Source organism: Gymnoscopelus braueri (assembly GCF_963280865.1).
Source record: "Gymnoscopelus braueri genome assembly, chromosome: 5".
NCBI lineage: Eukaryota > Metazoa > Chordata > Actinopteri > Myctophiformes > Myctophidae > Gymnoscopelus > Gymnoscopelus braueri.
Window position 1 is genome coordinate 15,105,667 of NC_137606.1, and position 15,789 is coordinate 15,121,455.

The 15,789-nt window shown below is 41.0% G+C and overlaps 1 protein-coding gene across 6 annotated transcripts in view; it reads left to right on the forward strand.

The window, feature by feature from the left end:
- Nucleotides 1-8,990: 8,990 nt before the first annotated feature.
- The window catches only part of trip12 (thyroid hormone receptor interactor 12), a 47,999-nt gene continuing 41,200 nt past the window's right edge, over nucleotides 8,991-15,789 (forward strand). For 5 of the 6 annotated variants that reach the window (XM_080427802.1, XM_080427805.1, XM_080427804.1 and 2 more), the window contains exons 1-2: nucleotides 8,991-9,116; nucleotides 12,987-13,133. In XM_080427802.1, coding sequence (XP_080283928.1) covers nucleotides 13,036-13,133 — 98 coding nt within the window. In that variant the 5' untranslated portion in view covers nucleotides 8,991-9,116; nucleotides 12,987-13,035. Of the gene's footprint in view, nucleotides 9,117-10,647; nucleotides 10,667-12,986; nucleotides 13,134-15,789 lie in introns of those variants that run through there. The other variant, XM_080427803.1, reaches the window with a different exon arrangement.

Here is a 15,789-nt window from a genome sequence, read left to right on the forward strand (position 1 = left end):
AGTCAACAACAAAAAAAGAAAGCAAAAAGACAAAAAACGTTCCGGTAGTACCGGAGACATCTTTCCGCTGGTCATCATATTATTGGCTTAGGAATGCGACAAAAACAAAATGTTCTCCATGACTTTAAGGCTTCATGGGGTGTGTAATTGATAGAAAACTAGAAAAAGTGCTCCTCGGAGCACAGGTCTCCGCCAGGTCAGGTACGTTATTGTGGCCTCCTGGTGGCGCTATAATAGGCCAATGTGAAAAGGGTGCCATTTCTTCTTAGGCTTTTCACGGCAATCGGACACTGCATTCATGATTTGAGGCATTTTTTGCCAAAAATGTGTTTTGCTAAATTAGACCTGCTGGTGGCGCTATAACAGGCCAATGTGAAAAGGGCTGTTTTGGATTCCACACGTTAAAGTACTCATCTTCATCAGTAACTTTAAACATAGACTGAGGGCCGGCCTGATGAATCAAGCCTCTCCATCTACCATTTAACATAGCTTTCTGCATACACACACACACACACACACACACACACACACACACACACACACACACACACACACACACACACACACACACACACACACACTGACACACATGTGCAGACACGTGCACACACACGCACACTCAATACACAGACATTCGCACCCACACATTCAACTGCACTCAAGGTATTTGTGTTTGTTGTGTCTTATGTTTGATTATTTCAAACATAGAGTTATAATGCATCAGAGTGCAATACACCCACCAACCGATAGGTTCGCGCAGTTGAAAGCATATGGAGAAAATGGCCACCAATCAGATTAAAATGCTTTTTATTGAACAATACGGATGATGCGGGTACTTTTGAGAGCCTGTACATAAATGTAACATCCGTGGCCATGGGAAAGCACTTTATATTTGAAAAATGAACGTGTCTGTAGATGTACGGGCCGTAAATGGAGAAAGTGCAAACACCAGGTTGAAGTTCATTCGGTCGAGACAGACGACCGTCGTGTATCCATAGCTATTACTCCCTCTAACATTTCCTGTGTTTTTAGTTTGTTGAAATAATGTCATGCACATTTTCCAGTGCATAGCCTACTGCAGGCCTTGTTGACTAGATTTAGAAGAGATTTTGAAGCTCTTGCTGCTGAAATGATCGATTATTTTTAAGGGGAAAAGCCGTCATTTAACATGCAAGTCAATGGGTTAGAAGCAGAGCTTGGCAGGCCTGGGTGTGACTAACTCGCACCACCAGTCACAGAGAGGAGTGGGTGGGGCTTAGCGAAGGGTCCATTAGTCCGAACAATTTCTGTGACTATAATCTCTCAAGAACAGATTCTGCTCTGCGTTTGAATCTGTCGGGGGGGTTCGTCATATCGCGTACGCACTGGCCTACAAGTGAGCGTGCCTTCAGATCAGGAAGCAGGTCGCGCTTTACCCAATCAAATGTAGTGGGCGGGATTCACGTGTCCGTAAATCCTCCTTCCCCACTCGAAACCAACCGAAACTAATTTAACAATAGCGTCCGCGGAGCAGACAAAACCACGGAAAGATATTCACATTTTAACTTGCTCTTTCATCATAGAAACAAGTGGGCTTATAACCAAAACGATCCATGTTCTCTGGGAGAAGTGGTGTTAGTGTTCCGTGTAGAAATATTGTTAGTGGGAATGAAAACATAGTCTCACCACCGGAAGTGATGCGCTGAAGGCAGACCAAAACCCCGGTTTCCTTGCGCACGGGTGCTACGTCAACTTCCTCCCAGAGCCAACTGAGATAGTCAAAAACAGCAGAGGGAGCTGTTTTTCCTTTTCATTTGGCGCTGGGTTCCCAGATTGCTGTGACTATGACAGGCTCCCTGGCTCCCCTAGTGGTTGTGGGCCTAAGCAACCGCATAGACTGCTTATGCCAGTGGCTGGCCCTGATAGTGGGATAGCTTAACAAGATAATCGAAACGAAGCAGATAAAAGCGCCAAATTTTTTATGAGGCTTCTTTAGGACCTACTGATGGATTCTAGCCTTGGGGACCAAACTTTATTTTGAAAAGTATCCATACAATTATCCATATCAATATCCATAAAAAAACCAGGTCGATTCACTTTTTGGCCTATAACTCTTGAACCGTAGGTCATAGCATCAAAAGTCTTTTTTTCCTGGACTCCCTGGATCATGACGCAACTTCCCATATAGGTCCCGCCACTTTTCCGATTTCAAGATTTTACGCCATTTTGCGTTATCTTCAAAACACATATTTTGCTATTACTCTCATAATTTAAATCAAAAATTCACACAAATCGGCACACACTGTGTCTTTGGTCATGTGATGTAGATGTATCAGTCCGATTTCTCATATTCCCCTCAGATTGGCTACGATTGGCTTCTAAAATTTGTGGGAGGGTCCGTTTGGCAAAAAATTGCACAAATCATGAACACGCCGTCCTATCTGCCCAAATTCGTATCATTGATGAATAAACTAATAAACACAGAGCCAATGCTGTTTCACTTCCACCCATAGGGGGCGCAACAAATTCTACAAATATCACTGTTTTTGCACCAAATTAAGTACAAATTGTCTTGTGAGTCAAACATTTGCAATTGCAAAGTGGTGAACAGTCCAAATTTGATTTGCCACATTTGCAGGTGGAACAGTCCCCTTTACAAGAGCATTTTATCAGCTCTCTGCATGCTCTGGAGACTTCTGGAATTGTCATCCAAACTGACACCCATGCCTCCGATTCCTTGGTCCATCCATATTCGTGTGGGGAAGGAATAACTTGTTCTGTTTGTAGGCTGGTCGCCCAGATGCCTGCTTGATAAACTGCCCGCTTAACATGCTGAAGTAGTGCATCTTGGGTGGGTGGAAGTTTCTCCATCGACCTTTTCCCATGACAGAAGAGATCTTTTCTAGTCTGGTTGATGGAGATCAAAGGACTGGATTTGTCATACAGGATAATTGTCAGTCTCTCAAGCTTCTGGAACTGCTGACTGGATCGTTTTTGCTCCTTGCTCCAGTGCATGCCGTACATGAACTAAAATCCTGGTGTCTGCCTCTTCATGATTGCAACAGGTCATGGTACTACTGGAACCAAAAGACGACACAGCTTGCCCTGATGTGACATACACAGCTTTGGATGGTGGCCAGTTGAACTTTTCAGTTCTGGAAGTCAAAAAGGCAAACAGCTCCCTCTTATTTGCTGGGTCACGAAGAAAATCCATCCAATTGCCTGGTAGCTTTGTCTGACCTGACACTTTCCTGCGAACACCTTGTCCTCTCTTTTCGTGGGTGGACTCCTTCAAACTATCTGGGATGTATGTGTCCCATGCAACATCCAACCGCTTGGTTTCCTGCAGCTGCTTCAGCAGATATAAGGGATGAAAACGTCATCTGCATACTCATCAAATGCTTTTTCTTTGAAGCCAATTACAGGAAAACAGTATGGAATATCAAAAGCCTGTTGCACGGTCATTGTCACATGACTCACAAGACCATTTGTACTTAAGTTGGTGCAAAAACAGTGACATTTGTAGAATTTGTTGCGCCCCCTATGGGTGGAAGTGAAATCGCATTGGCTCTGCGTTTATTAGTGGCCCCTCAATGATCAACATTTGGGACAGATAAGATGCTGTGTTCATGATTTGTGCCATTTTTGCCAAACGGACCCTCCCACAAATTGCAGGAGCCAATCCGAAGGGAATATGAAAAATCTGACTGATAAATCTTGATCACATGACCAAAGACAAAGAGTGTGTGCCGATTTGTGTGAGTTTTGGACCAAATTTGTAGGAGTAATAGCAAAATATGTGTTTTGAAGATAACGCAAAATGGCGGAAAATCTTGAAATCGGAAATGGGCGTGACCTATATGGGAAGTTGCGTCATGATCCAAGGAGTCCAGGGAAAAATACTTTTGATGCTATGACCTACGGTTCAAGAGTTATAGGCCAAAAAGTGAATCGGACTGTTTTTTTTAATGGATATTGATATGGATAATTGTATGGATACTTTTCAAAATAAAGTTTGGTACCCAAGGCTAGAATCCATCAGTAGGTCCTAAAGAAGCCTCATAAAAAATTTGGCACTTTTATCCGCTTCGTTTCAATAATGTAAAAAAATGGGGTTAAGCTTCTACACTATTACTCCCTCTAACATTTCCTGTGTTTTTAGTTTGTTGAAATAATGTCATGCACATTTTCCAGTGCATAGCCTACTGCAGGCCTTGTTGACTAGATTTAGAAGCGATTTTGAAGCTCTTGCTGCTGAAATGATCGATTATTTTTAAGGGGAAAAGCCGTCATTTAACATGCAAGTCAATGGGTGAGAAGCAGAGATTGCCAGGCCTGGGTGTGACTAACTCGCACCACCAGTCACAGAGAGGAGTGGGTGGGGCTTAGCGAAGGGTCCATTAGGTCCGAACAATTTCTGTGACTATGACAGGCTCCCCGGCCCCCCCTAGTGGTTGCACTAGGGGGGCCGGACCGCATAGACTGCTTATGCCAGTGGCTGGCCCTGAGTTTGTGTATATGTAGGGCTAATTTGACGCACACACACACACATCTCTGGTCGTTTGGAAATTCATACCACAAGAAACCTCTATGTTTAAGGAACTCACCATGTCAAACATGGATGAAACTTGGACATCAAACAAATGGTTGCTGGGGATGATGTACTAAAATTCACAGCCAATAAGGAGTTTATCTGGGCGAAAAGGAACCAAAACACAGTGGGAAACAGCAGCAAGCTGGCAGACAGCAGCACCTACCGTGTTTTCAGCAAAGTCCCCACCATGCTGATGGGGAATCCCAGCCGGTCTACTGTAATGTAAAAAGCACCTTGTGAAATACTGGAGGCCAGAATATGTTTGGCAATGAATGTGCTACTAGTGATAGTACCATGCAAATTAGCCAACCGGGATACTAGTCAAAAGATATTGAATATTTTAAGAGATGGAAATCACAAAATGAAAGAGAGAGTGTTCATTTGAATGATGTGGTCTCCATCATCGTGTAATAATAATAATAATAATTATTATTATTATTATTATGAACCAAATGTAATTTGGGGTGCCGTGGACGAAACATTATGTACAGTATAGCGGTGTCCTGAGCCCCAAAAGTTTGAGAACCACTGCTATAGAGGCCCGTCAACATGCAATTCCAATATGGGGTTGACTGGATGTTCATGATCATTTCTTTTGTAAGAAAATATGCCCCTCCCACATATTTTGGAAACCAATGACAAGCAAACCGCATGGAATATCAAAGCGCTCATTGTCACATGAGTTCCAAGATTAATTGTACCTAATTTGTTGAAAAAATTGTAGACATTTATAATATTTCTGGCGGCACCTCTGAGTCTAAGTGAAATTGTTTTTGTCTCTGTGTTGTTTAGAGGCCCCTCAATGTGTGTTCAAATATGGTCTAGATCAGACAATATGTTCAAGATTTTGGGCATATTTTGAAAAATGGGCCCCTCCTGCAAGAAGGCATCCATAGCCAATCGGAATGAAATATGACAATCTGAATGATACATGTTTATCACATGTCTCTAGAGATAATGTGCACCGATTTGTGTGAGTTTTAGTAAAAATCTGTAGGAAACGTGTGTTTTGAAGAAAATGCAAAATGGCAGAAAATCTAGTTGGGCAGAAATCAGCGTGGCCTATATGAGGAGTTCTGTCATGATCTAAGAAATAAATAAAACATTTTAGCACTTGAATTTTATTTCCATTTTCGTACATTCTGTAATCACATTATGGACATACGAGCATACACAAAATAAAAACAGACAAAAACAAAAGACAAAAAACAATTGCATCACGTATTCAACATCATCAGACACATCAAAGAAATATTTACAAAGGCATCACAGGCACAGGCAATCAAAGGTCATTATTCCAATTTCTAACAGTACCAGTCGTCCATACATGGCCTTCAGGACAGACAACCAAGTCTATCTACAGTATCAAGTCCAGTCAATTTGACATTAAGGGGGGACCGAATCCCCAATTAGTCTGGGCAGCTGCAGTACTACCGGTAAGAAATACATTTTGACTGTACAACCAATGGTTCAAGAGTTATAGGCCAAAACATAAAGCGGCCTGTTGTAGTGCCACCCTGAGGGTGATTTGAAAGATTCCCGTCGGGGACGCTGTGGGCGCTGGGGGCGTGTTCTCTCCTCCGCGTCATCAGTGCCCATACCCTAGGTGGGGTTGGCGAAAGGGCCTACTCTGTGTGGAGTTTGCATGTTCTCCCTGTGTCTCCTAGGGTAGGTACCCTCACAAAAACATGCAGTAATCCTGGTCACTATACTGCCTCCCCCTGGCCAGCCGGGGCGCCTGATGGAGGAGAAGGGAACTGGTTGGAATAACGTGTCTCCCCTGTCAGGTGACAAGAAGGTCAGTTGGCTCTCATGCATTGAAGGAGGCATGAGCTCGGCCCTGGCCTCCCTAGGTTGGCAGAGGGAAGGTAGTGCCCAGGATTACATAGACAATTGGCACTGGGTGTAAAAAATAGGGTTACAAAATCGTGGGATAAAAAATAAATAAATAAATAAATAAATAAATATTGTATTAATATATTTTTGAGAACGGAAATGACAAACATGACAACTTCCTGTTCTCAGCTTTCTGGGGGCGTAGTTCCAGACTATGTAGCATTCAGAAATTGTGGAATAGTTGTCTGGCTATGACCAAAATGTATTGTTTCCCACAACAACCACCCATTTTTTGGCCTGAGCTACACCTTTAATAAACTAGAAATTACACCAATACAAACAACAGTTGGCCTACCAATAAGACCAGTAATAAAATATAGCTTCTAATTAAAATAATATGTTGATGGTAATCATTGCAAGTTGATGGGTTGGGTTGGATTTAGCTTGCATTAAAGGACGACTTTGCCCATTTTCAACCTTTGTATAATTTGTCCTCGCTAATGCTCAATATAATATGGTACAATTTTTGTCTACTCGGTCTGTGTCTCAGAGAACTGTGGACAGTTCAGAAACCCACCTACCAGTGACATCATCGATGGGGAATCCAAGCTAATATAAACTGCAGGCTTTCTATTCCTGGAAAGTTGGCATGGAAGCCATTGTTCTCACAGTGTTCTCACAGTGGCATCATCGTTTTAAAAAACGATGATGCCACTGGTAGGCAGGTTTCTGAAGTGTCCACAGCGACACAGACAGAGTAGATTTTTGTTGCCGGACCCAGGGGGTCTGGCTTACATGAGGCTTTGTACCTGTTTTCTCCATATATGGGCATGGTCACTTTGTCCTTAGGCCCCAGCCATAAAAGTCTGTCCCCCTTTCATCCATACATGGGCATGTTTTGTAACTGTTTTCTCCATACATGGGCAAAAAAATGGTTTTGGTCACTTTGTCCTTAGGCCCCAGCCATAAAGGTCTGTCCCCCTTTCGTCCATACATGGGCATGTTTTGTACCTGTTTTCTCCATACATGGGCAAAAAACAGGTTTTGGTCACTTTGTCCTTAGGCCCCAGCCATAAAAGTCTGTCCCCCTTTCGTCCATACATGGGCATAGACACAGGCTGACACGTCATGTGAAGTCTGGGTCTGGCAGAACCAGGTCTCCTGGTCTTGTTTCTCCATACATGGGCAAAAAAATGGTTTTGGTCACTTTGTCCTTAGGCCCCAGCCATAAAAGTCTGTCCCCCTTTCGTCCATACATGGGCATAGACACAGGCTGACACGTCATGTGAAGTCTGGGTCTGGCAGAACCAGGTCTCCTGGTCTTGTTTATATACCATTTTATCATGAGCATTAGTGAGGAGGACCATTATATGAAGGTTGAAAATGGTTGAAGTCGTCCTTTAACTATTAGCTCATATAACAAGCAATCATTAGCTGAGGATGTATAGTAGGCCTACACTCACACTGTAGCTGATATGAACCATTGGTTGCACAACATCATTGATGATATTGACAGTTGACCCAGTGTCTGGACAACAAAAGTCACAATTGGTTTGTCTCTGCATGCCATTGCCTTATAAAAACGTGTACAGCAATATATTGCATAGTATTTTTTGTCATATTATTTTGAAAAAAAGACCTTTGAGGGAGGATAACTTTGGCCATTTATCTCAAATACTTTTCCCCCAAGCAATGATGATTTTTTTGGGGACTTGAATTGTAACTGTGACAACAGGTAGAACCAATTCTAGTTCATTCTAAAAGAAACTCTTGATCAATGAAGTGATTCGCATATCAATTATCAGACCCAGACATAATTCGATTCAATTTTTTTCCCTGAATATCGGGGGCGGGGGTCACGACCCAGCGGATGAATACACTACATCAAGGACTATAACCTTCACCTTCTTACCAACAACAACAACACCTGACTTTGAATAAATAATGTCATGACAAATTTTGGGGAAAATGGCTCACCCACCTTATGGACTGTTGGTGAATGATATAATTACAGTAATGCGGCTGTAAACGGACAGTAAATACATGTTCTAATCTATAAATATAACACTGATGTGATGTCGAAAGCCAGAACAAAGTAGTTCCTCCTAGCGGAAGAATCAGTGTTGCCATGTCCTTTTATTATAAGCGACTTTAGGCTTCTTTTTCTGTAAGGTTGCTTCTAAATAATGGACGGTGGTTGCGTTTTTTTTGGGCTTGTTTCTAAAGTGTAGTTACTTATTAGGGCTTGTTTCCTAATGTTGTTTTAACCACTGGTTCTCAAACATTTTCATATCAAGGACCCCCAAATTAATATTATATTTGTAGACTCAACCTCCTGAAAATAGTTTGTGGCATAGACTCCCATACAAGATTTTGTAGATTTGAAAATATTCCTTAAAAAAATGCGACGCGTTGTGCGCTTGTAGATTGGCTATTTTCAAGTGGCCAATGTATTCTGATTCTAACATCATTAGAGTGCTGAGCTCATGTGGCTTCTTTTGGCCTTGTTTCCCTAGACCTTCGCTGCTTGTTTCTCTCGCGGAACGTGGCAACGCTGGGAAGAATCGCGGCGGAGGTATATTGCAGTAGTTCCAGGCCTCTCAGCTGATGTGAATGTAGCAGCAGGGCTCAGGCGATAGAGAGAGAGAGAAAGAGGAGCTGGTGGTGCACTGTCTGTCTGTTACAACTACAACACTGGAACAAATAGGTAACAATGACACAAAACATACTGACATCCTGGCCAACAAACGTCTCTACATCATTGTTGACTATGTAACGAAATACTACGGGGGGGAAACGATAATTTGTTGTGTTGCGAAAATATCTCGAGTCATGTTCCTGCTTTGCTGTTTTTTGTGTGTTAGTTGGGGGAGAAAAAAATGTACCAAGAGGCCATTTCGTTTGTTCAGCTAAACTAACGTACAGCGAGCTAAAACTTGCGTGACAGCCCGCAGACAGTCCCGTTAAAAACATCTCCCACCAGCTCACCGTATTGGCGTTTAGAACTATCATTGATTGTGGTCGTTTTGTTTTGAACAATAACCTACTGGCCTCTTGTCGAGTTGGCAGTTATTTGTTAACGCGTTAGCTTGGCGACAACAAGGCTTTGCTAACGTCCATTAGCTTGCAGTGCCACAGCAGCTAGCTGCTATCAGCGTTGCCATGTTGGCTTATTATAAGCGACTTTGGGCTTCTTTTTTTCTCTAAAGTTGCTTGTAAAAATTGGTGGTTATTGCGTTTTTTTGGGGTTGTTTCCTAAATGTACTTGCTTATTCAGGGTTGTTTCCAAAGTTTTTAATTATTTAAATCAGTGGTTCTTAAATATGTTCACAAGTGTTTTGAGCCACAGGGAGCATTTGTGTTAGAATGTTTCAAAAAAAAAAAAAAAAATCCACATTTTAATGCAAGAGTTTTTGAAAATGGCAGATCTACAAGCTCGCGACGCATTGTACGCTCGTATTTCAAACAGCCGATGCATGATATGTTTTAAAGTTCTCATGTGGCCAATAGTTGCTTCTTTTGGGCTTGTTTTCAGAGACCTGGTTGCTTATTTCTCTCAATAAATATGGCAACGCTGCTAGCTGCTACGCTAGCTTCACAATGTTTACACGACTATACCCTGTAACCCGATATCGATGCGGTCAACAAATTCTCGTTTAGCCAGATAATCTCAACGAATAAATTATTTGTAAATGCTACATAATCGCCATAGGCCATACAGCTTGCATTTATTTATTGACAATCAGTATTAACCCAGTGGAAGAATTATAGACCTCGGCTGTCTCTTCGTATTAAGTCATCTTATTTTGTCTTGTAACGTGAACGTGTGATCTGATCAGTGCATGTTGATTAACTTTGTTAATCCGTGTAATCAACGAGCTAGTTAAGCTGCTCGCTTAAATGGCATCGTCGCGACTTGGCTATAGCGACAGGTCGTGCTAACGGTGGCTAATGCAGAAGTATTGAATCTGGCCTTTTCGTTAGCAGCAGTTTACCTTGTGATCACCATCCTCTCACTAGCCAACGGGTTTGCTAACTGTGTGTGTTTGTGTTCACGTTGACAGCTGGTAGGAGTTTGATACTGGGCCTGGGCTGGCTATAGCTAACGAGCTAACGCTGGCCTTTAGATTTTTCGACCCATAAACAAACCCAGACTGGTTCTGCTTGGGCCAGACACTTTTTCATTATATATATATATATGTTTATATATTTTTCTCTCAACTGAAGCTTTTGCTGGTCAACCAACTCAATATGCCAGTAAGTGAATAATAATAACTTTATTTATATAGCACTTCTCTAGACATGAGTCACAAAGTGCTGCACAAACATAGGACAGAATGCACAAAAAAAAGCAAGAAACGAGTAAAAAATAAATAAAAACTTATACAAATGAGTGAAGGAGTCATGTCAACGCACTTCTCCTGCCAGGTTTAAGAGCAGCTCGCGTCGGGTTTTTACTGCTTACATTAACAGCAAAACATCTCGTGTGAAGACATTATTAGTCCCAACCGATATGCTGCCATTTTCCATGGAACATCTCAGGTGATCGTAATGGTAGTTCTTCTCCACACATATATAAGGCAACAATGACCTTTAGTTCTTCTTTTCGAATGCGTTTCTTGTGTTTTTTGAGGGCGTACTAAGAGGAATGGATGTAGTTGTTTCATGCCTTACATGGTGCATTAAGTGTGATAGTGAGCTCTATTTAATGCACATCCACCCGGTGCGGCAGCTACGCATTTTCATGTCACCACAGCTAACTGAAGTTAGCCCCACGGAACTTAATGTAGGGGTCGCTTTACTGTTTGTTTACCACTTTGCCCATGTTAGATACCATTACGCTATTAATTAAACACTCAGACCGTTTGATAGCCGTTGTGTTTTTTTAACATACAGGGCGTTTATGCGGATCTGTTAAGAAAAGTGTGCGTTTTTACTGGCAATAATGTATGGGATTAATAGATTCTGAGGCTAAACATGTTAGCTGGTAATGCTAGCGAATGTAGCAAACTACGTCAGAATTGTAGGCCGCTGTAAATCATGGGGTGTAAAATTCTGAATTCTCTTTGGCATATTCATGTTTTTTGAATGGATATGCGTTTATTGCCGATATTTGCCTCGAGCTGTGGACTATTGCGTTAGTTGATTAAACGCTGTAATCGACTGTGCGACGCCAGTTGTCAGAATGGGCGAATAAACAAAGACGAGGATGCACTGTCAATGTAGGCCTAAAATGGCCTTGTGATTTTGCCAAGTGTGGCGTATTTTGAGTAATTATCGTGATTTAACTAATACATTCCTGATGAAATGCTAAATTCCAGACTGCAAAATATTAAATTGTACCTTATCAACTTTATACACTATTGATAAAACGTCTTAGGTTATGAAGTTTTGCATTTCATATTGTAATCTGTCCTAGCAGTTCACTAGCAGGTAGTTTGACTCATGATAATGAGATTAAGCTTATTTTCTAGAGGAATTTACCCATGCCTGCTAATATGATATCCTGGTGACAATATCCCACAATGCTGTGCTGCCACTAATTGTTAGACATCTAAGGATGTTCAATAAGCAGCCCAGAATACACACTTATTATATAACTGATAGGAAAGAGACAATGTTAACTGCTTCCCTCGACATAGAATTTACGACATGGCTGCTTGACAGTATAATTTTAACTATGGCTCACTTGAGTATTTGTCTTATAGATTAGTACAGATTCCTCAATGGTCTAAAATGAATATTGATAAACATTACGATCTCAAAAGTAAATGCCTTTTTTAAAAGCATAGTATGCATTTAATAACTATTTCTTGTCAATTTGGGTAATTTTGAAGATTCATGTTGATGAAGAGTTATGGCGATCTGTTCATAAGTATTGAGGGCCAAGTGTACATGGTCTTCCTGGTTAGGGTAACCTAACCTCTCTGTCTAGACCAAAACGTGTTAGCAGCCTGACGTAGCAAAAATAAATAATGTGAATCATTCTGAGCGAAATTGTTGTTTTTTATCTTAGGATATTTCCACTCAACTTACGTTTGGTAACCTTAGTATAATGTAGCACAAAATAAGTAATGAAGACTCAGTTGTTTGTTTGTTGACTAAGCCTGTGGTATATTGCAGGAAATTGTAGCCATTTTGTTGGACACAGACCCTCAGATCTAGCATTTACAGGGCATTCAAATAGCTGTTATTGATTGGCAGTGACGTGTGCTGGTATTGCATTGTTTTCAGTGACCCTGTGAAAACTGCAGAAAATGTAAGGACACTTAAAACATCCCACCTATACAAAACAAGTTATACAGGGTTTTTTATACCTGTAATGGGGCATAGTCTGCGTAATCACTCAGGTTTCAGCCTAGTCGGTTGAATATTCTTATTAAAGGTATTTGAAGTCTAGTATTGTTTTTTTTGGAGTGGTGAGGTTAGCTACAGCGCGAAACTGACAGCAGTTGGAGGATTTAGACAATAGATAAATCATTTGGTGTTGAAGAGAATCATCAGGTCACCAACGACAACACACCCTCACATTCTTTCAGTGCTCATGTGGTTTCTGTCTCTCTTGCTTTCCCTTCAGTGAATGGTAGTGTCTAGAAAGGGTATGTCCCTTCAGGAGAGAGGTGCCAATGTCCAACCGGCCTAATTCCAATCCAGGGGGGTCACTGCGCCGTTCACAGAGGAACACTGCTGCGGCCCAGCCACTAGACCACACAGTCACGGGAAGGTGAGTTGACCTGGTCACCCAATCATTTTCAAGTCTATGAGACGGTGCATATGGAAAGTTTTCAGACCCTTTCAAGTTTTCCACATTTTGTTTCAGACTCAAAATGGATACAATTATTAGCTTTTTCTCATCAATCTATACACCATGCTCCACAATGACAAAGCAATAACAGTTTTGTTATGTTTGCATTTTCTACATTTCTTAAGAACAAGAAATATTTACTTAATATTTATTTATATTTAGACCCCTGCCCTCACTTAATGCTTGGTTAAACCACCAAGTCCTGGCCTCAAGGCCAGGACTTGACAATCTTGGGTCTCGATTAATCCTACAAGATTGGCACTTTTCTTTTGGAAGTTTCACACATTCTTGACTGGTTCAAGTTCAGCCAGGTTGGATGGGAGCATCGGTGCATAACTAATTTCAGGTTTGTCCAGAGATGCGCCACTCAAGAGTTTTCCTGTGTTGTTGTCTTTAACTGGATACAATTGTAAACAATAGCCAAGTCCGAGAATATATCTATATCCATTTGGCCAATCATATGGTTCACTGCAGTTCTCGGTGGTATGCTTTGTATCGTTGTCTTGTTCAAATGTAAACCTATTAAGTGGTGCTGCTCCTGCTAGTCGGCATAGAAATATGTCGGTTAAACTATTAGATGACTAAAATGATTTTCTAGCCAACAAATGCTTTTAATTTTGAAACGATGCCTTTTCAAAGAATAAAATCCCACCGTACTTGGCTGAAGTGCTCAAGGTTCTTTATTTCCCTGAGTCGCATCTATAAGGCAGTAATCAGGCAGTTTGAAGCTTTGTAGTGTGGCGGCTGCCTACAAACATCACGTAAGGGGAAAATAATGTACCTTCCGCAACAAAAACACACCAGCATGCAATGGCCATCAAAATTCACTGCCGCATACTTCCATTCAGCCAAGTTGGATGAATGGTGTTTTTTTTATTTGGATTTCAAATGAGAAATACATGATTTTATAATTGTCATTTGCATTTTTGTAAGATGAGCATAATGCATGGTTGCAAACGACTGCCTTTCTACTGTATATTTGAATATTTTATTAAATGTTTCCAGTGGCTTTTACATACTCTTTTTTTTTAAGATGAGGTTTGGCTTTATCGACTGAAATGTGCTCACTTAAGGCTGTTTTCTGAGTGTTCCCTTGATTTTAGACTAATGGGTAAAAGAAAAACATTTCACCCCAGCCTTGAAATCCTGAGCACTGATTTTCTTTATACTCTGCATCCATCTTTCCATCTATCCTAAGTGGTCTACCAGCCCCTGTCACAGAAAAACATGCCCACAGCATGATACTTCTACCACTGTTTGTCTGTAGGGATGGTATTAATGAGGTGTTGTTCAGTGCCTGGGTTACGCCATATGTAGAGTTCAATCTTCATTTCATCAGACCAGAGCATCTTGCTTCTTATGGTCTGAGAGTTTTTCAGGTCTCTATTGGCAACCAGCTAGCAGGATGTCATGTCATGCTTCAGTTTGGCCACTCTACCATTCAGTTAATAATAATTAACTGAATGATGGCGTGCTGCACTTAGTTGTCCTTCCGCCCCCACAAAGGAACTCTAGATCTCAGTCATTGTGACCATTGGGTTCTCATTTACCTGTCTGATCCATGCCGCTCACCATCCCTGATTACTCAGTTTGTCTGGGTAGCCAGATCTAGGAGGAACGTTGGTGGTTCTAAATCTCTTCATTTGAGAATAATGGAGGCTACCATGCTTTTGAGCACTTTCAGTGCGTCAGAAATATTCTTGTATCCTTCACCAGATCTCTGGCTTGACGCAATCATGTCTTGCAGATCTACAGACAGACAATTGTCTCAATCTCATGGCTTGGTTTTCAATCTGACCAACACCATCAACTGTGAGACCTTATATAGACAAGTTTGTCCCTTAGTTATGTCCTAGTAAGTTATGAAGCATCTGAAGGACCATTGGTAGAAGTAGGATGTACCAGAGCTCAATTGCAAGCGTCATAACAAAGATTTTGAATAATTCAATGTAAATAGGTTATTTGTAATGAATACAAAACACTCCAAAAATCTGTCGATGCTTTGTCATTATGGGGTATTCTGAGTAGATCGATATATCCACTTTAACATGAGACTGTACCATAAAATGTAGAAAATTTGAAAGGTTCTGAAAGCTTAACGTATGCACTGTATTCATTGTAGACCGTATTCACGCTTTTCTGAAAATCTGTAATGCATCTTGAGAGTATGGGTTTACATGACAGTAAAATATATAACATAAATTTCATTGTGCAGATTGGTCATTTATTTAGTGGTCTGTAACTTGACTATTGACTAGTATGAGATTTCAGGTTGTGTTGATAGCCATCAGATTGCCTTAATTTTCTTCTTAGATCAACAGGGATTCTTTTGTGTGCTGTATCTTGACTTGTATCACAGCTCTCATTTACAACAAAAAGTAAAGCCCTTGGGGGTATTACTTTTTGTTGTAAATGATATTCAGACCAAGTTTTTGATTGATTGAATACTTTATTAACAGTTTGCAAAAAGTACAGTTATACAATAATGCTAAAAGGATAACACAAAAAGCCTTGGGGGCTTGTTTCCATTGTGGTCTCCATTGTACCATTCCATTGTATTCAATTAATCAAGATT